Raw genomic sequence first — 24,524 nt, forward strand, 5'->3', positions numbered from 1 at the left:
GCAACTTCCGGCGCGCTACGTTCCCTGCAGCGCCGCAGAGCCAGGCACGCCTCCGGAAGCCCCGCCCATCCCCGGAATCCTTCGGGAACTACGAGTCCCAGCGTGCCCCGCGCTGAACAGCTGCTCCCCAGCCTGTTCTCCCTCTCCTTGGATGAGGGCGATTTTGAATGTAGACTTTTTTTCCGGGGGGAAACGGGGCTAAAAAGGGCGAGCAGTAATATGCCTTGATAATGTTGGAATTATCTGCGCGGCAATTGGGTGTGCATGCACTTAATGGCTCCGGTGATTATAAAAACTCTGCCGATATATAACGGCAGCAAGAGTACTATTGGCACAGAAATGGAAACCAGAAGAACTACCGAGGAAATAAGAATGGCAGACGAAATTAATGGACTACGCAGAATTAGATAAAACGACAGGAAGGATTCGAAACCTGCGAGATCAGAGATTCTCAGAGGACTGGAGTAAATATGTGAATTATTTGAAAAGCAATTGTAATCAACAGATTACACTACAAGAACTACAAGACTACAAGAAGTGTTGTAAAGAGGACTATGTGAAATATTGCAGAGAAAAGCATGAAGAGAATTATTAGTAAGGACTATTAAAAGTAATAGTGAAATTAATGAAATGCAGATTGATAAAGACTGAAAAATCTTCAGACGTGGTTGATGGAAGTCCAAAACATACGTAAAAATTAATAAAAATATATTTTAAAAAAGAGAAAAACTCTGCTGATAGGTTATATATAATGAGCAAGTGTGGTGCTGATCAGGTTTACACAAGAAACAAAGCCGCAGCCCTGATCTCACTTACCTGCAGGTGAACCCTGTTCAATTCTACAGGACCATGAGGAGACATGGTTGGGCTGTGCTGTGAGCTATACCTGTTCCTGCTGGCTTTGCTTTTGCTCTCTCGATTAATGATACCCTCTTTTTGTTTGCAAGCAAAACCTTTTTGTGATTAGCCAGTTTGCACAATGAGCAGAATCAAGAGGGAATGCCTTTCCTGAACTGTGCTACAACAGGTTGCAGATAGGTATGATAGAGTACGTCTTCATGAGGCAGTAATGGCCACCAACCTTGATGGCTTTAAAAGAGGGTCAAGGAGGCTATCAATGCTGCTAGCCAGAATGGCTATGCTGTGCCCTTCACAGCTGGAGGAAGCAATGCTTCCAAATACCACTTGCTGGAAACGACAGGAAGGGAGAGTGCTGTTGTGCTTGAATTCTGCTTGCTGGTTTCCAAAGGACATCTGGTTGGCCACTGTAAGAACAGGATGCTGGACTAAATGGGGAGTCCAGCAGGCTCTTCTTATGTGGCTTGCATGTATCAACTTCTGTAGGGTGGGGGGATCTGTATACAAAACACTACATGGTAAAGGTAAAGGGACCTCTGGCCATTAGGTCCAGTCGTGACCGACTCTGGGGTTGCCGCGCTCATCTTGTTTTACTGGCCGAGGGAGCCGGCATACAGCTTCCGGGTCATGTGGCCAGCATGACTAAGCCACTTCTGGCGAACCAGAGCAGCGCATGGAAACACTGTTTACCTTCCCGCCGGAGTGGTACCTATTTATCTACTTGCACTTTGGCGTGCTTTCGAACTGCTAGGTTGGCAGGAGCAGGGACCGAGCAACGGGAGCTCACCCCGTCACGGGGATTCGAACCACCAACCTTCTGATCGGCAAGTCCTAGGCTCTGTGGTTTAACCCACAGCGCCACCCGCATCCCTTACTAACATGTTAGTGAACCTATTAAACTGTTCCAATATTAGCACACTGCAATCTGTATTATTATCACAACAGCAGCCTTTTCTATCAATTTTCTATTTTTTGCAAATGTGTTAGCTGGGGGAAAAGGTTATATTGATGGTTGCTTTATTTCATCATTGACCCTCAAGTGACTTTTGCCATATGGGGGACACCAAAAGGGTGATGCTTAAATAGTTATTTTAGATGCTGGTATTTGTTCCATTTTCCTTTGCAGATGTCCAGTTGCAGGCAGCTGCTTTCTTGGCTTGGATAATAAAAGTTGATGCTGTCTCCTCCTCCACCACCATCTGTCCGTGTTTGGTCTGCTTTGCACCTGCTGTCTGGACACAGAGCATCTGCCATCTTTTATTTTGTTAAATTGGTTGAGGGATTAAGCAAAAGCATTTTAACCTTTATGTCAGTATGCTGACAATATAAACCGGGGCTCCAAACATCAGCATTTTCCCATATTAGTGCAGGAATCAGGTTTTAAAAACCATCGCAATACATGAGGCACCAGAATTTTATTTGTTATTCAAGCATAAGATGCTGCTTCGAAATAAGATGAGCCATGATGAATTGGTATCTAGCTACCTATACATATTTTGGGGCACGGGTTAAACCACAGAGCCTATGACTTGCCAATCAGAAGGTTGGCAGTTCAAATCCCTGTGATAGGGTGAGCGCCCGTTTCTTAGTCCCTGCTCCTGCCAACCTAGCAGTTCGAAAACACGTCAAAGTGCAAGTAGATAAATAGGTATCGCTCCGGCGGGAAGGTAAACGGCGTTTCCGTGCGCTGCTCTGGTTCGCCAGAAGCGGCTTAGTCATGCAGGCCACGTGACCCGGAAGCTGTACGCCGGCTCCCTCGGCCAATAAAGCGAGATGAGCGCTGCAACCCCAGAGTCGGCCACGACTGGACCTAATGGTCAGGGGTCCCTTTACCTTCTACATGCCAAACACTCCTACACTGTGACATATTTGTGATGTATCGATGATGCTATTGAAAAATATATTATGGGAAATGGGGAGAGGTCTTAAAAGGTCACACAATCCCATGCTTGGGGTTGCTACTCTCTGTGCGTTTGAACCTTGTTGCAACAAATAAAGACCAGGTCTACTGACCGCTGTTTGCTTCTTTAACTTGGCTGGAGACTCCTCCATTTGTTGATCAGAGACCCGCGGGGATTGGCACCCCGACAAGCTGGACAGCAGAGTAAATCCGCACCCCAAGATTTTTCCTAATCAGCTTCATTGATATTTTATTTTATATTTTATGTTTAGATAATTTGCTTTTAACTTGTTCTTATCTCTTTAGGATTTCATTGCCAGGTTTTATGTTGCGGAGCGCGTTACGGTACCTCCTCCTATGCGCTCAGCTCGGCGAACTACGGTACTCCCCCCCCCGCCCCCGAGCGTCGCCGAAGTCGCTCGGCTCGCGCAAGCGCAGCAACGGCCGACGGCGGTCCCCGCCCTTTTCCCCGCCCCGTAATGGGCTCTCGCGTTGAGAGGAGGCGTTGGGTTCCGTCACGCGGGTGGAGAGCTCGAGCGTGGCGCATGCGTCCAGCGCGCCCGGCGCATGCCCAGAAAGGGGAAAGAGCGAGGAGCTTCTGTGGTGCCGCTTTCCTCGCTCTCGGTCTTGTGTTTGGGGAGCGGCGGCCATGAGCGGCTTCGGCGCTGGCGGAGCCCCGCTGAGGAGCGTCAGCAGCGAGACGCTGGAGAAAATCGACATGTCGCTGGGTGAGGGAGGCCGGTCAAGTGGGCGGCGGCGGCGGCGGCGGGAGGGGGGGGTCAAAATGGGGGCGGGGCTTGGGAGCGGGGAGCCGAGCGAGGGATGCTCGGACCGAACCATGTGCGCTCTTTTGGGAGGGGGGAGAAGGAGGAGAGGGGGCCGAACCAAAGGGAGCAGCGAAGGGGGGGGGAGGCGGTTGGGAGAGTTCGGCGGGCGGGGGAGCCTAAGGAGTTAGGGACCGACCCTTGGGGGCCGCGGCAGGTGACGGGGGCGGGGCTGAGAGGCGGTGCGGGGGGAGATCGGTGGAACCTCCCGCTGCAGGAGCAGAATCGGTAGCATTTATTGATACCCTGCCTTTTCCTCCTGGCAGGGACTCCGGTAAAAATATAAGCAGCTGAAAAACTAGAAAAGCGAGTTGAGAAAAACGATTGAACGTTAATTTAATAATAATAATAATAATAATAATAATAATAATAATAATAATAATAATAATTATTTATTTATACCCTGACCATCTGGCTGGGACCCCCAGCCACTCTGGGCGGCTTCCAACAAAACACTAAAATACAATAACCTATTAAACATTAAAAGCTTCCCTAAACAAGGCTGCCTTTAGATGTCTTCTAAAAGTTTGGTAGTTATTTTTCTCTTTGACAACTGGTGGGAGGGGGTTCCACAGGGCGGGCACCACCACCGAGAAGGCCCTCTGCCTGGTTCCCTGTAACTTGGCTTCTCGCAGCAAGGGAACCGCCAGAAGGCCCTCGGCGCTGGACCTCAGTGTCCGGGCAGAACGATGGAGGTGGAGACGCTCCTTCAGGTATACTGGACCGAGGCCGTTTAGGGCTTTCAAGGTCAGCACCAACACTTTGAATTGTGCTCGGAAACGTACTAGGAGCCAGTGTAGATCTTTCAAGACCGGTGTTATATGGTCTCGGCAGCCACTCCCAGTCCCCAGTCTAGCTGCCGCATTCTGGATTAATTGTAGTTTCCGGGTCACCTTCAAAGGTAGCCCCACATAGAGCGCATTGCAGTAGTCCAAACGATATACACTCATATCTCGGGTTAAAGTAGCTTCGGGTTGAGCGTTTTTGGGTTGAGCAGCGACCTGGAAGTAACAGAACGTGTTACTTCCGGTTTTCGCCGCTTGCGCATGTGCAGACGCTCAGTATGACATCAAGCGCATGCGCAGACGCGGCGAATCACGACCTGCGCAGATGCGGGTTGCGTTCACTTCAGGATGCGAATGGGGTCCGAATGGATCCTGTTCGCATCCAGAGGTACCACTGTATGTATGTACCTCTGTGTAATAAATGAGATCTATGAAAAACACAATGGATGGTTACAATAAAAACAGCACAGCACCAGCTGAAAAGCAGTCGGTTCCCCAAAGCCTGTTGGAACCAGAAGGTCTTCACCTGCTGGGAGGGAGCCAGTCTAGCTTCTCTAGGCAGGGAGATCCAAAGTTGTTTGGGAGCAGCCACCCCTCTCCCAAGTCCCCACCAAGAGTGCCTGCGGGGGTGGCAGGATGGAGAGAACGGCCTCCCCCAAAGATCTCAGAGCCTGGGGACTTTCATTTGAGGAAATACACTGTCATAGAATTGATGAGTTGTACCCCAAGGGTCATCTAGTCCAACCTCTTTGTAATGCAAGAATCTAATTTTTAGAATAATGTAATTCTTTTGAATAGGTTTCTGCTGCTGCTGCTGCTGCTAGGAGAAGGAGGAGGTAGATGAGAAAATGCCATCTATTGCTATCATTAGTACTATTAATTGCATGTATATCCTACCTTTTCCTCCAAGGAGCTCAAAGTGGTGTACATGGCTCTCTCCCCCCCCCCACCTCTCCTAATCCCCACAACAACCGCCATGAGAGGTAGGTTGGGCTGAGAAGTCACCCACTGAGCTTCATGGCCAAGCAAGCGTTTGAGCCCTGCTCCACACTGGCTCCCTATGTGCGTGTCACTGTTGAAAGTATAAGAAGACAGATCTCTGTCATCAGGCACTTAAAATCTGTAAATCAACACAGGAGGAGATGGTGTTGCGTGTAAGAAGAGAATGTGCTTATTTCATAGCTGTGTGCTTAAGGGTGTGTGCCAAAGGCTTTGTGGCACATATATTGTATTTTTTAATATAGATTTGTTTGTTTCTTGCCCAGTACAGTGGTGCCTCGCAAGACGAAATTAATTCGTTCCGCAAGTTTTTTCTTCTTGCGAGTTTTTCGTCTTGCGAAGCACGGTTTCCCATAGGAATGCATTGAAAATCAATTAATGCGTTCCTATCGAGACCGCTTGCCAGGCTGGCGGTGCGGAGAAGGGCTTTTCTCCCCACCGCAAGCCTTCAGGACAGCTACGGGAACAGAGGGGAAGGCGCGCAGCGCTTCTCCTCTGTTCCCGGGGCTTGCGGTGGGAGGAGGGTTTTTCCTCCCCACCGCCAACATTCAGAACAGCATTCTGAATGTTGGCGGTGGGAAAGAAAACCCTCCTCCCACCGCAAGTCTTCAGGACAGCCATCCGAAGGCTGGCGCGGGGAGGAGGTCTCTCCGCCCCACCGCCAGCCTTTGGAGCAGCCTTCCGAAGGCTGCCGGTGGGGCGGAGAGACCTCCTCCCGCCGCCAGCCTTCGGAGCAGCCTTCCAAAGGCTGGCGGTGGGGCGGAGAGACCTCCTCCCGCCGCCAGCCTTCGGAACAGCCTTCCAAAGGCTGGCGGCGGGAGGAGGTCTCTCCGCCCCACCGCCAGCCTTCGGAGGAGGTCCGAGGACAGTGGGGAAGATGCGCTGCACTTCCCCGCTGTCCTGGAGATTTCCCTATGGGCTTTTGTCTTGCGAAGGAAGCCCATAGGGAAATTCGTTTTGCGAAGCGCCTCCAAAACGGAAAACCCTTTCGTCTAGCGGGTTTTTCGTCTTGCGAGGCGTTCGTCTTGCGGGGCACCACTGTAATTACTTATTGATGGGTGGCCCTTTAAACATAATAAATAAGAATAATAAAATCTGAGTGACATTTGCTGGAGGGAGGAACTGGGTGAAGGCTGGCACCTTAAATGCCCCATTTGTATGATTAATAATTATAGATTTATAGGCTTCCTGGCAACACCTGCTTGAAGCTTGTAGCCTGCACTTTAAAATGTAAAGTCAAAACTGGGCCTGGATAGAAAGAAGCAGCCAATGAAAATGATGGAGTCTCTTAAATTGCTGATAGTAATCAGGAAGCAATTGAACTTCCTGGATTATCTTTAAAGGCAGACCCACATAAAGAGCATTATAGTAGTCTAGCCTGGAAGAACCAGGGCATGGATAACTGAGGTCAGGTTTGAGTTCTCCAGTTAAGGCTGCTGCTGGGACATCAGCCAAGTCTGATTAAAAGCATTCCTTGCTATAAACCGCCTGGATATCCAACACTGTATATCTGCTTCTTCAAGGAACAGTATCAACAACATGATGCCTGACCTTGGGTTGCAAGTCTCCTGACCAAGTACCTCCAAATTGATGACTCCTTCGCCTTCATAGACTCGCTTACTGTAACTAATACATAAGGGATTATCAAGCTTTTCCTGTGAGCATATTGGCAAACTGGAGAAACTGTCACAGGTACCACATGGGCACAAACACACAACATACACATTGTAACCAAGCACACAGAACCCACAACATGCTCCTTTGGCTGCAGTAGAATTCTTCTTACAAGAGTAATTCCAGCGGGAACAGGAAACCCTGTGGGTGCCAGGGAAGGCGATCTGTGATATACTATGTATGTATGTATGTATGATACAACTGTATATTTTTGTATATAATGAGATATCTCCATTGACCATCCTAACTGTAAATCTTTTAATGATGCATGCAAATCTGCAGAATTGTTGCTATGATTTTATTATTATATATTAGGGGAGTTGCATAAGTGCATTGAGTTGATGTTCCACCTCTGTTGACCTAGAACTAAAAGCGGAAGATGCCTTTAAAATACGGCAATATCACTGGCTGTAGTGTCCTGTTGAACAAGTTGCTGACGTGTGATTATATTCCATCACGGCACAATCTTCTGTTCTGCAGCAAGAAGCTGTGCAGGGTCAGACCAGTGTCCCTCTCACTTCATAGGATTACTTTGCTAATGGGCATATCCTGGTTTTTCAGGATGTGTTTCATACTGTAAAGTGTGTAAACAGGGGGTGCAGGGTGGGGGTGGGGATGCTGAAAGACACGTGGACTTGGAAATGTGACACTTGCACCAGTGGGGACTTTTAGCTGACATAGAACCAAGCACTGCCGTACATGTGTATCCAAACCCTCTGAAGTTTCTGAGTTTCCTTCACAAAAATTACACAAAAGAATTTCTTATAAAGAATTAAATGTGATTTTTGTAATAAAGTGCAGCAGCATACATTTATAGTTCTAACACAACCACACTTCTCAGTTAAAGAAATAGAAAGTTCTATTCTAAAGGGGGAATAGCTCTGAAAGTGGAGATAGTTGCTCCTGAAATGTTGTGTTTGTAGGTGATAGAAGAGATGGGACCCAGGCATTGAGCTCAGCAGTCTATGCAGTGAGTTCAGATCTTTATTAGTAAAATAGGATCACGGGCATAGACCCTTCACCAAGCCTTGGTTCTGAAGTTTAAAGATGTTCCTGGTGTGTGCAGAATGGTTGCTCAGAGGAAGAGAGAGCAGAGGGGAAACTTCAGACAGCATTGTAGAAGGTGCTCAGGGAGCCTGAACTTTAATAAGTTTGTTTAGGTGAGTTGGCATGGTGACCAATAAGAAGGGGTCAAAATGAGGGAATGAGAGTGGATAGGGTAAAATTCAGGTAGGTGTGCTTGGTCATAGGGGAGGAGTTTCCAGAGAAGAAGACCTCAGTAATGTAATAGGGAAGGTTCTGATAAAAGGTGGGTTGGGACATGTAAACATGGATGACTCATCTGGAAGGTTTTCTTTGTGGATGGTCTTCCTGAATGGATTTACCCATCAAGGACAATGACTATGGCAACAGATTCCTGATGAGTGATTTTGTCTTGCCTGCAGATGTCTTGTGTGCATCACCAGGGGTCCTTTACCTTTTTTACCTTTACATTTCTATAGAATTTCTAGTTGATGGAGGAAGCTTGCTCCTGAGCTACATGTAGAGGCTTTTATGTGCAAAAAGCCAGCCTTCTGGCCTTCTCATTTACCTATCATTTTACTTTGTTCCCATTATTGCATCCAGGCTTCTTGGTTCATCACTCTGAACTTTCTGGATCCTCATGATCTCGCTGGCAAGAAGGATTTGCATAGATACAGTAAATCATTTTGTTAGAGAAGGCCAAGGCAGAAAGGTCATTTCCAATGGTCCTTCACTTTAGTCACACCCATCTTTCCTTGACCACCAAACACAAACTGCAGGCTAGCAGCCAACGCATCGTAAGAAGTGTCATTGCTGTGTTTGATTCCTTACTCCTCAAGACGAGTTAATCTGAAATTCTGCCCTTGTGACTTGGGTTGCTGTGTGTAGCAACATCTGCTGGAATCCTCCGTACCTTCTGAAACAAACTTTGTGCCGATAGTATACCAGTCAGAGGCTTCCTCCTGCGGTGTGATATGTTCAGCTGGTCTACAGTTTAGAGAGCATGTGCGGTAGTGCAAAATGACCTTAGTGAGCGAGCCAATGAGTTCTCTTGGGAGATGTGTATTTGTCTTGGGGGCTGAGGGTGGACCTAGTCTTCCTGAATATGATTTTTTTTTGCGGGGGGATATTTATGGGGCAAGGAAAGTATTGGCTTTGGGAGCAGTCAGGTTATGTGTGCTTGCTAGCTTCAAATTTGACTTAGAAGCAAATTTGCTGGATCCCCTCGGACATGTTCGCTAGACTCTGTTCCTCTTTGCAGGATTGTTGTAAGATTGATGCTGTTACACAGCAGTTCACTGTAGAAGTTCACTGCAATGATGATGCCGCTGCCTGAACTTTGGGAGTCGGTTTCTAATTTTGAAGTTGAATCAAATGCAGGCTAACAATGTGTTTAGGGATGAAGTAATGGTGCTGAATGAATTATAGCAGCTCTTGCGAAAAGAAAACTGGGGCATTCTGAATTACTGACAGAATTCATTATCTTAGTGCTTGTGGGTGCAATATATGTTCAGAGATGTGGAAGGGCTCTTGGTTTAAATTTTAATGGCCATGCTTTCGCAAAGATTTTTATTTATTTGCTGTTAGATTGCTGTCCTGCAACCTTCAGCACTTTCAAGGCAAATGAGGATTCAGAAGGGCCTCAAATGGAAGAAAAATAAGATTCTATTGTGTCACCCTATAGATTCTGCAGTGTACGCCATGTGTAAATCTCATGGGATTGAAGCAGGCTTCTAAAAGAAGTTCAGTTTATCACAAATATGTGATAAATGCAATTTTCAGAGTGCTGTCTGGCTGTGTAGCACTCTGGGCAATACACTGGGCTAAACTAGCAACAGAACTCACCTAACCCCGTTTTAAAAAGAGCAGGTGTGAAGAGCAGGGATTACAAGACATATGAAGCAGCCTTTCATTGTCAGGTTGCTGACCGTCTGGACCACACTTGACTGCCAACAGCTCTCAGGTCCCCAGAAGAGCATCTTCCTCTACCTGGGAGATGCCAGAGGTTGAACCTGGGAATTTCTGCATGCAAGGAGCGTGTGCCGTCTGTGGCCACTCTCAGATGGAGAGATTGGGCTTTCCCACAAGCATCATACATGGCAGTGGATGCTACATTGCAGCTAAGCCTAATGTTGTATGTATAGAATCATAGAATAGTAGAGTTGGAAGGGACCACGAGGGTCATCTAGCCCAACCCCCTGCAATGCAGAAATCTTTTGCCCAACGTGGGGCTTGAATCTATTAACCTGAGAGCAAGAGTCTCATGCTCTACCGACTGAGCTATTTGGCAGGGATAATGTATATATATAGCACCATTTATGCACATGGCTCTCTACAGGGATGCGGGTGGCGCTGTGGGTTAAACCACAGAGCCTAGGACTTGCCGATCAGAAGGTCGGCGGTTCGAATCCCTGCAACGGGGTGAGCTCCCATTGCTCGGTCCCTTCTCCTGCCCACCTAGCAGTTCGAAAGCACGTCAGAGTGCAAGTAGATAAATAGGTACCACTCTGGTGGGAAGGTAAACGGCGTTTCCGTGCGCTGCTCTGGTTCGCCAGAAGCAGCTTAGTCATGCTGGCCACATGACCCGGAAGCTGTACGCTGGCTCCCTCGGCCAATAAAGCGAGATGAGCGCCGCAATCCCAGAGTTGTTCACGACTGGACCTAATGGTCAGGGGTCCCTTTACCTTTGCGCACATGGCTCTCTACAGAGAAGTGTGACAGACCCAGGGCCCTGTTGAAACAAGGGAGGGAGGCTGGCTAAAGACAAGGACTCAATTAACCCCATTACACAATTCCAGAAAGGTTCTCAATTCCAGAAAAGTTTCTAAAGGTTTCAGATCTATTCCGGGAGTTTACTTAACAAATTTGAGAGTTTACTTAAGTGAAAACCTGAGTCTTTTTAAAAATAACAAATCATGCATGGGTTGCTGTTTTTGTCCCCCACAGTGAGAAGTGTTCAGTACTTAAATTCTCGCTATGTGTTTCGCAGATGATATAATTAAACTGAATAAGAAAGAAGAGAGGAAGCAGTATTCTCCCAGAATGAAGAGGGGGCTTCAACAGGCTGGCAAGCGGCAATTCCGGATGAGGAGAACCAAATGGGGAATCCAGGAGTACACAGGTAGGTAGTTTTGCTTGCTTTTTTTCTGAAACACCGGGGACATATTTTGTATCGGGACAGTAAAATGTCAAGGTTGTTTGAGACCTGCCTTTTTTTAAAGGCAGGTGATAAATAACATTTTCCTTAATACATAAGGAATTCCTTAATAGGTATCTGAAGAAGTGTGCATGCACACGAAAGCTCATACCAAGAACTAACTTAGTTGGTCTTTAAGGTGCTACTGGAAGGAAAAAAATTTTGTTTTTTGATTTTCCTTAATATATACTCAAAAGTACAACAGCCAGTACAGGTTTATGTGCTAAGTAATACATAATGCATTTTGTCCTCTTAAAAGAGTAAAGTATTTTTTGGAACATTTTTACCCTGTCTTTCAACCAGAGTCTTCCAGAGTGACATGCACCGTCACTTAAAACAAGACAGTCTCTTGCCTGCGGGCTTACAATCTGCCCGACACAACACAAAACAAAAAAGGGATGGTTAGGGAGGAGGAAAAAAGCAGACCCACGCACCAGTTTTTCAAGTTAAATAGAAGTTCTTATAATGATGAACTGGATTAGAAGCAGTGTGGGATCAGGAGGACCCCGATGGAGTTTGTCTTGTTGCTGAACTTACAAAACGGCTCTGCCTCCCATCCCTGTATAAGAATTGTGATGCACTGTCAACCCAAGTTATTTTTTTCAATAATTTTGATACTTGCAGCAGCCAGCCAGATGTTTTACAAAGGTTTACCGGCAAGACTTGAGACATAATCCTCCTTTGGTATTAAGCCCCAGCATCTGGTATTGGGGAATGGAATCCCTTTGATAATGAAAGCTGTGTTTTTTGGTGTTGTTGCTATGAGATGTGGATGGAGCTGTTCCCCTGTGTGTCAATTTATCCTCTTCAAGTATCTTTGCTAGGGAGCCACAGACCTCTGTGGCAACGATTTCCATATGCTGACTTGCTCTAGGATATCTGCCTGTGATGCATACAAGTTTAGATCTGCTAAGAAAACAAGGGTTTTTATTAATTTCCTCCCAGATTTTTTTCTAAAATAAATATGGAAGGGGAATCCCTTCCCCAAATATATTTTTAAAAGCTCTGCCAGTGTTCCTTCGCTAGTCTTGACCGAGGCACACTTACTTGCTTCTGTGCCACTGGCTCACTTTTTGTCTCCTATTTATGCCATTTCAGGTTTTGGAAAGAACCGTTTAGGACGCAGAAAACGGGTGGCTGGAAAGAGGCCTCCCTATGGAGTCAAAACCGGGCTAGCGGCAAGGAAAGCCTTGGGCTCTTACAAAGGCATCAGCCCCCTCAACAGATCGCCTCTCAGTGAAAAGGTATGTGTGCGGCTTTGGGGCAAAAACATACCCATCTTTTTTTCTGGGCAGCAGTGTAAGAATGCCTCTGCATTGAGGTGGGATCTGGTGGAGTTCCTTCACTCTCAGCACCCCTTTTTCCAAGAGCGCAAGGCTTCATCCATGAATGGAGCAGCTGCATTGTGTCCCATTCCATATATTCCGCTCTCTTTCTATGGGCAGAGGTGCTCTCACCTCCAGTGACACTCTGAGGCAAGTGACTACTCTTTCCAGCTGAAAGTGTGTGGTTTGCACCAAACTATGATGGAGGTTTTTTCTGAGCCAAAGGAAATCCAGAGGGGCAAAGGTGAGAGCCAGTTTCCTTTCCTGGAGGGGGAAGGGGATCCTCGCATTGGGTGGGCCACCTGCTCTGCTGGCAGTAAGTTGCACTTGGGAAGGGGCCGTCTGAGTGGGACAACTTCTCCCCAGATTCACTTCCTGATTAGACTGCAGGAGGAAACCAGAGGGGCTCCCAGCCACACGTGGTACTGTAGGGGACCCCCGAGGTGGCTTAAAACAATCGTATGCCAAGCAGCAAAACAAATAACATTAAAAATCCAATAGAAAGAAGGAAGAAATGAAAAATGCAAAGGAAAAGCAGGAGACCCCCCCCAAAATACAGTGGTGCCTCGCAAGATGAATGCCTCGCAAGACGAAAAATGTGCAAGACGAAAGGGTTTTTCGTTTTTTGCATTGCTTCGCAAGACGATTTTCCCTATGGGCTTGCTTCGCAAGACGAAAACGTCTTGCGAGTTTGTTCCCTTTTTTCTTAAAGCCGCTTGAAGAGGCGCAGTTGCGACGGACCGTGCTTCGCAAGACGAAAAACATCGCAAGACGAAAAGACTCGCGGAACGAATTAATTTCGTCTTGCGAGGCACCACTGTAAAACAGCCCAGGCGCTGTGTGGTCAGAAAGGCCCTGTGTTGTGTCCTGACTAATTGCACCTCTGGTGGGCTAGAGTTGTTCTGACCCTTGCCCTGGCAGGTGGACTTGAGGAGGCAGGACATTTCTGTGTTCTCGAAGTTGTAGGCAACCAGTGAGTAATATGGCAAGCGTGAATAGATGGGCTAGAAAAAGCAATATGGTGCCCTAGCAATTCTTTCGGACTAACTTACAAGGATGGCTTAAGCATGACTTTCACTTTCCTCGGCTTTGGTGAGCTCTTGGAGAATTGTTCGCGTAGTATGTGTCACGCGACACTTTTATTTTTGGACTTTGACCATCCTGTCCCGCACTTGTTATGAAGTTTACAAATCGTAAAAAGTCGCAGCCAAACCAACATGCCTGGCAGCAGATAAGTAGCAGATGATCTGCAGATTGAGATGCTAAAGCAGCTCTGCTGGCCAGAAGCAGAGACTTTCTGTGAAGTCTTATATCCAGATGCCCATTCGTTATCTATGAAAGGTGCCTTGCTCAAAATAATGAGGTTTCAGTGGCCCAGATGGAGAGCCGAGATGTCCTAAATGCAACTGGAGAAAACTTCTAGCAGGCCTTATGAAATGTGTATATACACATGAAGGGCCATAGGTATGTGTGGGGCGTGCGCAGTTCATGCGCCACCACAGAAGAGGCTCTTTTTCTGGCCCCGATCTGCTTAATATCCACCATACTTGGGACACAGAGAAGGACCCTCCTCTTAGATACTGGGGCAGGGGTAGGCTGGCAGGGGTGAAGGTGGCATTTTTACGCTAACTTTATTGCTCCTGTTTCAAGTTACGTCTTGTTCAGTTGCTCTGTTTGGATATTGCAGGGTTTTTCAATTTAATTGTGTTTGCGTTGTGAGCCATCTCAAAGAAAGGTAGGGTATAAATATATTAATGAAGCAGAGAACCTGGTACCTTTCAGATGTTGGTTTACAGCTCCCATCAGCCCCAGCCAGCATGGCAGATAGAGTTTGAAACAATCTGTAGTGCATCGGGTGGCAGAGACAGTTTTTGGATGAGAGTTAGCATTTGTCCATACTCCGAGCAGACCCGTTGCAGTCAGTGAACGTAATTGCTCTACCCTAGTTGGGTATCACACAGAGGCTGCAGTCCTAATCCTGCACACCTGGGAGGAAGCACGATTAATTTCTACAGTGCTTGCTTCTGAGTGGACATGGTTAGGATTGTGCTATTAGTAAAGCAGCTTCTAAACGTCTTGGGGTTTTTGCTGCAACAGACTAACACTGCTGGAAATGTGTGGACCTAATTATTTAACATCTCTCTTCCTGAAGAACATACAGCGGGACTACTCGGTTTTGAAAAGGAAGACCACCGTCCAAAGACAATCTGAGTTGCAGAGAAAGCAAGGAGCCATTCTCAGGAGGCCTACTTTGTTAAACAGAAGGTGAGAGCCATATGCCGTTTGCAAAGGTCTTGTGGTCTGCTCTGCATGTGCCTTGAGTGCTTTGTCTGCCTTTGCCACAAACTCTGACCGTGCTGCTTCCTTGCCTAGAAAAATGGAGGCTGGGGAGTGGCATGTGGGGAGAGGAGCATTGCTTGCTCCATCTGCTTTTGTTCCTGATCCTCCCACCGCTGGCATACAGCCCTTGGAAGGTTTCCTGGAACATAATGCGTCCCATCCCTGCTTTAGATTGTGATCTCCTCGGGGCACAGCACCCGCCTGTCCTGGTTGCGTCATCCTGTAACATCGATGGTGCTGACGATTCTTTGTGGATGTTTTACAGAACCAACATACAGTCTCCTTCTGCCAGGATCGGGAATAAGCTCTACCAGCAGAAAGACGCGCGCCAAGCCACTTTCCTTTTTAAGAGGGGCCTGAAGGTACTGTAGGAGGCAGAGCAAGAGTGCTGTTCTCTTCCCCTGCACCTCTCTGTTCGACATAATCTGACCATCTGGATAGAGTTTGAAGAAAACTTGGCTAAGGTTGTGTGTTTTATATATAGCCATGTTCTCCTTCAGATGCTACTTTTCATTAGATCTTAAGGTTTCGGTCATTGGCACTAAAAGAGTTGCGTACATGCCTGTGTGCTATTTGTCGTGACGGAGCCTTCTGACGGCTGTATTAAAAGCATCGGTGCAGGAAAAACTCGGCCATGAGCTAGTTTGATAGAGAACAGAAGCCCTGTTCTCACTGAATCAGGCATCCAGCTCTGATAATGCAGACATGCTTCTCCCCAGAGATTGTGACTTGATTTCTATGCTTGTGTGAAGCCAAGGCTAGGAAATGCCTCTGTAGAAGCCTGTGTAATTTATAGGCCTGCAGACTCCACTTTTGTGGGTTCCCCAGCAGCCGCTGTTGTTCTGATCGAGTAAAGCTGCCTACCAACATCACAGTGGTGTGTTTATTGAAGAAATCCATCCCAGGGCCTTCTTCAGCCTAAAGGCGTGATGGAATGCCAGAGATACAGTACCAGAACCAAACTTTCACACTCTTTGTGGATGCAAACTTGGAGAGTGCAGGGCGTGCATAGACACGGCTCGCAGTTTAACAAAAATTCTGAGCCAAAAAAGGAGTACAAATTGGAGTACGTCTCGTTCCTGCAGTCAGCGAAAGACTCGGAGTTCTCTGGAATGCCAGATAAGTTTGCAACAGGAGTGGTTGTTGAAGGGAGCACAAGTGGTTCTCAGCCTGCCTGCGTGGAACAAAGCTGGAGAATTGTAAAGTGAGGCAGGGGGTCACATGCAGGGAAACGTGAGTGGTTTGAAGAAGCAGTTCAGGCAGGGAGAACGAAGGCGAGGAGGCTCAAAACAGTTTGGGGGTGGGAGAGCATCTTAGGCAGTGAGTTACCAGACACACAGCTTAGCTACATATAGATAAAGGTAAAGGGACCCCTGACCATTAGGTCCAGTCGTGGCCGACTCTGGGGTTGCGGCGCTCATCTCGCTTTACTGGCCGAGGGAGCCGGCATACAGCTTCCGGGTCATGTGGCCAGCATGACTAAGCTGCTTCCGGCGAACCAGAGCAGTGCATAGAAACGCCGTTTACCTTCCCACTGGAGTGGTACCTATTTATCTACTTGCACTTTGACGTGCTTTCGAACTGCTAGGTTGGCAGGAGTAGAGACCAAGCAACTGGAGCTCACCCTGTCACGGGGATTTGAACCGCCGACCTTCTGATTGGCAAGTCCTAGGTTCTGCGGTTTAACCCACAGCGCCACCCATGTCCCCATGCTACATATACATGGTTGGAAAGAGCAAGAGTCAGGGATGAAGCCAGTCCTGCTGGCTTGCAGAAGGTGGGGACCCACAGTGGCTGATGCTGGCCAGTTGGGCATGTTGATTTTTTCCAGCTTTCAAATTCCAAAGCTGAGGGGTGCTAAAAAGTTGTAACATGACTTGGAAATTCCAAAAATATTTTGGTCAAATCAGTATATAGTCTTGTGTGGTAAGTAAAATGGGTGTGAAATTGCATAGAAATAAATAAAAATGATTGCCAAGTACGGTACTTGCAGTTATTTTATGCAGTAGTAGTAGTATTTAAGCGTTATCTGATATTTTCAGAAGGTAAATTTAAATTTATTTGTTTTTTTTCCAAGAGCAGTTTCTTGTACTTTTTAATCAAACATAGATTTACCAAGCTAAATGTTGTCCAGTCACAAAATAATAGCAAATTTGAGTTCCTCACAACCAAAAACGTATTTTTAAGATCGCTCACTGAAGAAATTTGCAAAAATTAAGTTTCACCCCCTAAAATGACCTGCCCTACTGGCCAGGTTTGGGGGCAGAGTGTAGACGGCACTTGAAGAAGCAGCACTTCAGAATGGGATGGAGTGGGGGGGAGGGAATCTCCCACCAGTTGGCTGACTTTTGGGGTCCACTAAGCCTCTTTAAGTGTTCCTTCTGTATGTGTATGTTTTGTGTGTCGTTTTATTTTGAAATCTTTATATTGCACTTTTTGCTATTTGTATTCAAAATGGCTAACATTTGGGTTAATCCTAATTATTATTTTTATTTTATTTTATTTTATTTTATTATTATTTATACCCCGCCCTTCCCGGTTCAAAAGCCAGGCTCAGGGTGGCTAACAACAAATTTAAAACACTTAATTATAAAAGTAGCATCAAATACAGTATAAAAACATGAATAACAATAAAATTCAAAATCACATAAAAGAGACTTAACCCGTCATGTCACAGTGCCAACAAGCTTCGTAAATGCCTGTTTGTCATGCAAATCCCTTTATGAATCTCTGGAGAAACACTCACACCCAGAAACCCCAACCCGGTTGGAATGTCTTGGTCAGATTCCAGTGACCTAGACTAAGTCTATAGTTGTCTCCTGAATAACTCTTCCCTCCCCGCCAAAAAACATCTTCAGCTTTCTCATTTTCTCTACCGGTATTTTCTTTCCTCCTCGGGCAGGTGCAGGCCCAAGTCCATCCAGAAGATGACCTAAGCGCCCAGGTCACAAACAGAACTCGCCCGTAAGTGTTCCGATTTATTTGGCAGAGCAGTTGTGGAGGCAGTAATGCATGTGTGTTGAGACTGTGGCTTTTTAGACCACTGTTGGCCCCTGCAACCAAATATTCATGGGGTGTATCGAGGGCGCTGGATGTCTGATTTGGGAGGTGGCCTTGGAGTGCTGCTGAGCTGGGAGGCAGGAGCAGTATCCTGCTGCAGTGGTGGCAGGGAGCTTCAGAAAGGGTGGGCTTCTAGTGTAAATTAGGGATGGTCTCATATTCTGAACACGCTGTGATAATATGGTATGTCACCAGTTCTGAAAATGAAACTGTTGTTTGCCTGCCACTTGCTTTCCGAGTGGGGAAGGTTTTGGAGATGTCCTCTGTACGCTTTTACTTGGGATCAGGCCCCATTGAATTTCTGAAGCATGCATAGGATCAGACAGTGTGCTACTCATCCCCAAATGTCGAATGAACACCCTCTAAACGGCTGTGGAGAGCTTTACAGGTTGGGACCAGGGTGCAGGCAGTGAGAAACAGCGTTTGTAGGGAGGAAAGTTGGTTGCTTGGGAATTGTAGAAAGCAGAGGTCTTTAATGCCCTGGTTTCTTCTCTGACTGCTCTCGGATCTGTAGCATATGTGCTGTAAGCAGCCCAGAGTAGCTGGGAAGACCCTGCCAGATGGGTGGGGAATAAGAATAAGAAGTGTTTAATGGGCAGTGTTTTGCTCAGTAACTGGTATTTCTCTGTTAACTAGATGCCTCATACCCAGCCTTGCGGAGGAATTTTAAGAAACAAAAAAATCAGTGCCATTTTGAAATCAGTAGTTTCATTGTGCTTTGTGGTGTACAAGTGAGCAGGTCCCTGCCCCTAGGAGCTTACAATCTATCACTTGCCACAGGACAGGCAACAGAGGAAGGGGAAGGAAGCCATCAGATGTCAAAGAGAAAAATAACTACCAAACTTTTAGAAGACATCTGAAGGCAGCCCTGTTTAGGAAAGCTTTTAATGTTTAATAGGTTATTATATTTTAGTGTTCTGTTGGAAGCTGCCCAGAGTGGCTGGGGAAACCCAGCCAGATGGGCGGGGTATAAATAATAAATTATTATTATTATTAGCAGGAGGCAGTTGTCAGTAGGTAGAGAATGTGGAAGGGGTTGTATCAAACAGTGTCTCTTCTGATGGCAGAAGAAAAGGGAGGAAAGTAATTTCAGTGATGCACCATCTGCTCTGGAAGATCCCCCAAACCCGTAGAGCAGATTTATGGGGGGTGGGAGGCTGCAAGTGTTAGGGGGAAATCACAAAAAAAATGCTTTCTGCCCCATTCCATTGTTGAAAGTCTTATCATAAGCTGAGCAATGCCACCAAACTCAGCTTGAAGGTTTCTGAACTCCTGATCTTGACTACCAACAGCCTGATCTTGACTACCAACCAGCCTCTTTCGCTCAAATGGTGGTAACTTAAAATTGCAGTCTAATTTGCTTTCTTATAAAACGGGACTTTTTGCTGTGGCTACTTCTGCATTCCGGATGAAGTTACCTTCCTTATTGGACTTGTTTGCTAAGAGGAAACAGGATCTGCTTCCAGAAAAGGAGAGTCCCCAAGTGCTCTGGAGCATGTGCACATGCGTGTGTTTAGGGACAGCAGCCTCACACACGGGAACAGATAGTGCAGAACTGCAACCTTTTTGAAAGAAGCGTAAGAGCTCGCTGGACCAGGCCAGTGGCCCATCTAGTCCAGCATCCTGTTTTCACAGTGGCCAAGCAGATGCCCCAATGGGAAGCCTGCAAACGGGATCTGAGTACACACCCCGGCTTGTGATTCACAGCAGCTGGCATTCAGATGCAGGGGGCCTCCAACGGAGAAGGGAGAAGATAGCGTATTTTTCGCTCTATAGGACGCACCAGCCGATAAGATGCACCTAGTTGGGGGAGGGGTGTGGAAACAAGAAAAAAAAATTCTGAATCCCAGAAGCCAGAACAGCAAGAGGGATCTGGCTTCTGGGATAGCCTCTTACTGTTCTGGCTTCTGGGATAGCCGCTGAAGCCTCTCCCGGGCAGCGGGATGAAGGCTCTCCCTACCTGGAAGAGGCTGCACGCGGGTAAGCTGCCCTCTGTACCTTCCCCCATCCCCCTGCAAAAACCACGCGCTCTTTAAAGGGAGCGCGGTTCTTGGGGGCTTTTCTGGGAGGTGGGGGAAGGGACAGATCCACGCTCTGGGAGGTGGGGGAAGGGACAGAGCCCCCCACTTCCCACGAGAGCCGTGCGAAGCCTCCGCAGGGCAGCGGGGAGCCTTAGTCCCGCTGCCCTATGGAGGCTTCGTGGGGGCTATCAAAAGCCAAAATAGCTAGAGGGAGCGCTGCGTAGCGCTCCCTCTCCCTGTTCTGGCTTCTGGCTTAGCTGTGCAGCCTGCATTCGCTCCATAAGACGCACACACATTTCCCCTTACTTGTTAGGAGGGAAAAAGTGTGTCTTACAGAGCAAAAAATACGGTAGTCATCATGGCTAGTTGCCATCAGCAGCCTTAACTCATTCAATTTGCCTAATCCTTTAAAAAAGCCATTCTTTTGAAAACCACTCTGCTTTTAGAAACTGGTGTCCTAGCATTGGTGGTCTGGCTGTTGGGTAAGGAAAGCCCTACATGCTAGGCCAGGTGTTGTCAGATGTTGTCTCGAGGAGCAGCCTCGAGCAAAGGGAAAATTGCTCAGGCCTTTGCTGGTACAGCTTCAGGCAAACTGCTGAGCTCCTGAAAAGCCCAGGGTGGATTGGTTAAGGCAGCCAGGAATGCAAGTAGCCTATAAAAAAGGCTGTTGCTTGTCTAAGTCTGACCTTTTGCACTATCAATGAATTTATCTAAAGTGGGAATTTGAAGCAAACTGCCTGTACAGCTGGTCTTTTCAGAACACCCTTTAGCTCAGTCCTTGGGAACCTTTGGCCCTCCTGGTGTTGCTGAACTACAACTCCCATCATGCCCTGCTCATTGGCCATGCTGGTTGGGGCTGATGGGAGTCCAGCAACATTGGAGGGCCACAGATTTCCTCATCCTGCTTTACCTGGGATCATAAAGTTTACGTTATGACCCATAGTTAAAACATCAGCTAGTGAGAAATCAGTGCTTACATAGCTTATGGAAACTGTTTTGAATGATTTTTGACCATCTTCCACATTAGGACTATCCAGGTACAAGTTTAAAACGAGTCTTTAAAATTGATGCTGATTCTGGAGATTATTATTTTATGGCTCCGATTTGTGCTTATAGTATGTGTATATTCAATTTTGTGGTGCGTAGTTTATGTTATGAGACACACTATGCTCCTGTGTTGGATGAAAGGCAGGATAGAAAAACTATGTAGTATTAGCAGAGGATTTACTGGGTCAACTGGGTCTTGTGCTTTCCCAAACAGATGGCGAACATCCACTACAAACGGAGGGATTTTGACTGTATCCATTGACAATCCTGGCGCAGTCCCATCCCCCATGTGAGTAAAATTAGCTTCATCTTGCGCTGGAATCTCCTGGTTGATGGGAATAGTGGTGGGAGCTAAGGAAAAGTACATGGCTGGTGAGAAACTGTTCATCACCCAGGTCCAGCCGTGCAGCCGTTGCCTTATGTTAATCCTACCCCCTTGCTTGCTATGTTGTTATTAGCTTGGAAGGAATAGGTAGTGTTTGTCTCCTCTCCTTTTACAGTTTGGTGAAAATCGACATTTCCGTTGACCCTGTTCAGTGTGCCATGTGTTTTTTCCACAGTTCTTTGAAGCCAAGGTTGACCAGCACTCCCGTGCCTCCCTTCCTCTTGAAGAAGGACCAGTCGGAAGAGAAGAAGATTCCCAAAGGGGTCCCGCTGCAGTTTGATATCAACAGTGTCGGAAAGCAGGTTGGTTGCTTCCAGATAAAATGGGTGTGCATTGTTGACAATAAAACGGGCTCCATGGATTCTTTATTGGACTTTGGATCTTGCCGTGGAATTGCGGAGCAGCCGAGTTCCTGTCTTGGACTAGCTGGATGTAGAGGACTGGTGGGAGGCACCATCCGTGGAGCTGGATTGGAGTAAAAAACACTGTTCACTCACTTGGGAGCCCCTGGTTGGAGAGAGGCTGAACAAACTGCCAGTCAGGCCCTGCAGGGTCAAGGGGAGGAGACTATGGGGCCTGTTTGGTTGCTCCAGATAGTGACCTGAAGCAGGAATGCGGCGTCTCCTCTGCTGCCTCCTGGGTTCCTCTTTGCGCTTTCTTGCAAGCAGTGTTAGAAACTGGGATGGAAGAGCTAGGGGCCAAATGGCTTCTAGGACCTGGGTTGTGGGCGCGAAAGCAGAACATCTAGTCGCTACTGGGGGTTGGGGGCGTTGGCAACACTTTTTATTATTTTGATAAGCATGAACTAATACGTATGCAGTTCACATAAGTGACACATTGTTAATATCACATTTTTAGCAGAAACAGTTAATACGTGTTTAGTTTAGTGTTCACTATAAAAATATTGGTACCATACTTCAGTTTCCAAAACACTCTACTCTTTAATGTTAAACTCCTTAACATATTGTCTATCCTTAACATAAACTTCGAGGCTTCAAAGCACATACATTTCAGTAATCCTTGAGTGTCAGCCAGGCGCAAAAAAATGGCACCCAGACTTTTGGAGGTGCTCACAAATGGAGAATCTTTAGGCGCAAAATGCGCCTGGCGCCCTGCTAATTTCGAACCCTGCTTGCGAGTGCTCCGAACACCTTCAGACTCTCCACACAATTAGAAGACTACTCTTTAATTTCTATTTTCTCACCTAACCCACAACCCGTATCTTCTCCAAGGTCCCCCACTGTAGTTGAAGCTTAGCACATGTGTTAAATGTGCTAGGGGAACTGGTTGAAATATTAACCAGGCACCATAATTTTGGCCTGCTTGATGGGTGACTGCTGTACTGATTTACGTCCTCCTTTGTTCACAGACAAACATGACCCTCAACGAGCGCTTTGGGATCCTGAAGGAGCAGAGAACGGCTCTCTCCCAGAACAAAGGCAGCCGTTTTGTGACTGTGGGCTAGAGGGCCTGTTCAGGGGAACCCTATCTTTCTAAGGAACTGAACTAGCAGTGGGCCGAAAAATAAGTTGGACTTTGTGTCAAGATACTGAAAAACTGAATTTTGTTTTTAAACGGCTTCTACTCTGAATAGTTAAAAAGAGAACACCCTCACATGATAGTGGACCATAAAAAGAGAAAATTCAATGTTGCTTGGACAACAGCATCCTGTTGTCTGGACTGCAAGGGTCCACATAAGCTCCTGGACGAGGGGGGGGGCAAAGCCAGTTGTTCTTATTTTGGTTTCTTAAGCAGCCGACAGAGGTGGTGATTAATGCAGGGGTCAGTCTTTGCTCCACCCGCTCTTGCAAAGCTGTGTCATTTCATTTTGTGCCCCCTGGCTGCCGAAATTTGCTTAAAATGTTTGCAGCGGACAGCACTTGGCTGCTGCTGCTGCTGCTCGTCTTTCCGTTACTTCAGCTCACAGATCTTTCTTTCACTCAAGCTCTGCAGTTCATCTGGCACTAGACGCTAAATTGTTTGGCATCCAAGGCAAGTAAGAATCCAGCTTTTCTTGGCGATGAAAAGGGTAGCGGTCATTCTCGTCCCCTTAAGTGATAGAACAAGGGCCTCACATGAGGCCACAGCAAGAACCTAGTCCACATCCTCGAGAAAGGACCATACAGGGTGCATACAAGCTATTCCCCCCCCCCTCTTTTTTTTAAAGCTGTGAGTTTGCTTCAGATATTCATCGGCTGAAACGATGCTTTGATGACCATTCAATGTTACCGGATCAGTTATTTTGGTTGTGGCCCTGTTGTGTTGTACAAATGTGGCACTTTTGTGACTCGTATACCTAGTGGCAGACCCGCCAGGTGAGCATTGTGAGGTTCAAGGCACCTTCCTGTTGCTTCAAGGGATCAAAAGTGGTAGCGTCGCCATACACACACACACACACACACACTTACTTCATGTGCGCTGGATTTTGATTTCAACATAATTGCCTGTGAGGACAGCTCCTGCTTCCTGGATTTAAAATGTCCATAGTGGTTGTGTTGGGAGGCACACGTAGGTAAAAGGATGCCAGGTTTGCTCAGTCTCAGAAACCTGATATATGTAACTTGATCTTTGTTTTTCTTTGACATTTCTTTTAAAAAATAGTTTATTGTGGAGATCAAAACAAATATTTGGCAGTAGCAAGGCTGCCTTTAGAGCAGTGTTTATGTAGTCATGCCTCCATGACAATTTAATGTTCATCATCTTCTGTTTTTAATTATTTGAAATACCTTCTATACCTTTGCAGTGGGAAAAAATGGAATATTAAAGCTCCTCCTTTTGTGTTGTTGTTTTTTACTCGGTTAGTAGGAATTCTGTTAAAGTCCATTAGAAATGAAGTAGATAAACATGCTTCTGATCATCCTGTGTTTGGTTTCTACCAGGATGTACTTAAAAAAAAAAAACCTTTTGCATCAACATGGATGCAAAACATTGATGCAATGCATCTCAAGAGAGCTAGTTTGTATTTAAGGAGAATATGCTTTAAACTCTACCTTTGGGTATTTTTTTTTTTTTTTGGAGAAGTTAATACATTTGGATCTATTCTAAAGCTGTTGGACTTTTTAAAAATAAAAGTGTTACAAGTTTGCA

At 46.6% G+C, this 24,524-nt stretch overlaps 1 protein-coding gene across 1 annotated transcript; it reads left to right on the top strand.

Annotated features, from left to right (window-relative positions):
- Positions 1 to 3,277: 3,277 nt before the first annotated feature.
- FYTTD1 (forty-two-three domain containing 1) lies at positions 3,278 to 24,524 on the top strand. The gene is made up of 9 exons (XM_083612974.1): positions 3,278 to 3,486; positions 11,053 to 11,184; positions 12,358 to 12,503; positions 14,737 to 14,849; positions 15,190 to 15,286; positions 17,827 to 17,888; positions 21,267 to 21,341; positions 21,613 to 21,739; positions 22,807 to 24,524. Exons 1-9 carry the CDS (start codon positions 3,408 to 3,410, stop codon positions 22,900 to 22,902), a joined length of 927 nt encoding a protein of 308 aa, XP_083469100.1. The 5' UTR covers positions 3,278 to 3,407; the 3' UTR covers positions 22,903 to 24,524.

The sequence above is a fragment of the Podarcis filfolensis genome, assembly GCF_964270895.1.
Source record: "Podarcis filfolensis genome assembly, chromosome: 5".
NCBI classification, from domain to species: Eukaryota; Metazoa; Chordata; class Lepidosauria; order Squamata; family Lacertidae; genus Podarcis; species Podarcis filfolensis.

Bases quoted from the DNA above. Each gene is read 5' to 3' on its own strand.
- FYTTD1 (XM_083612974.1), top strand. From the start codon at position 3,408: ATGAGCGGCTTCGGCGCTGGCGGAGCCCCGCTGAGGAGCGTCAGCAGC. The intron at 21,342-21,612 runs GTGAGTAAAATT...TTTTTTCCACAG, and splicing joins GGCGCAGTCCCATCCCCCAT to TTCTTTGAAGCCAAGGTTGA. The intron at 21,740-22,806 runs GTTGGTTGCTTC...CTTTGTTCACAG, and splicing joins TCAACAGTGTCGGAAAGCAG to ACAAACATGACCCTCAACGA.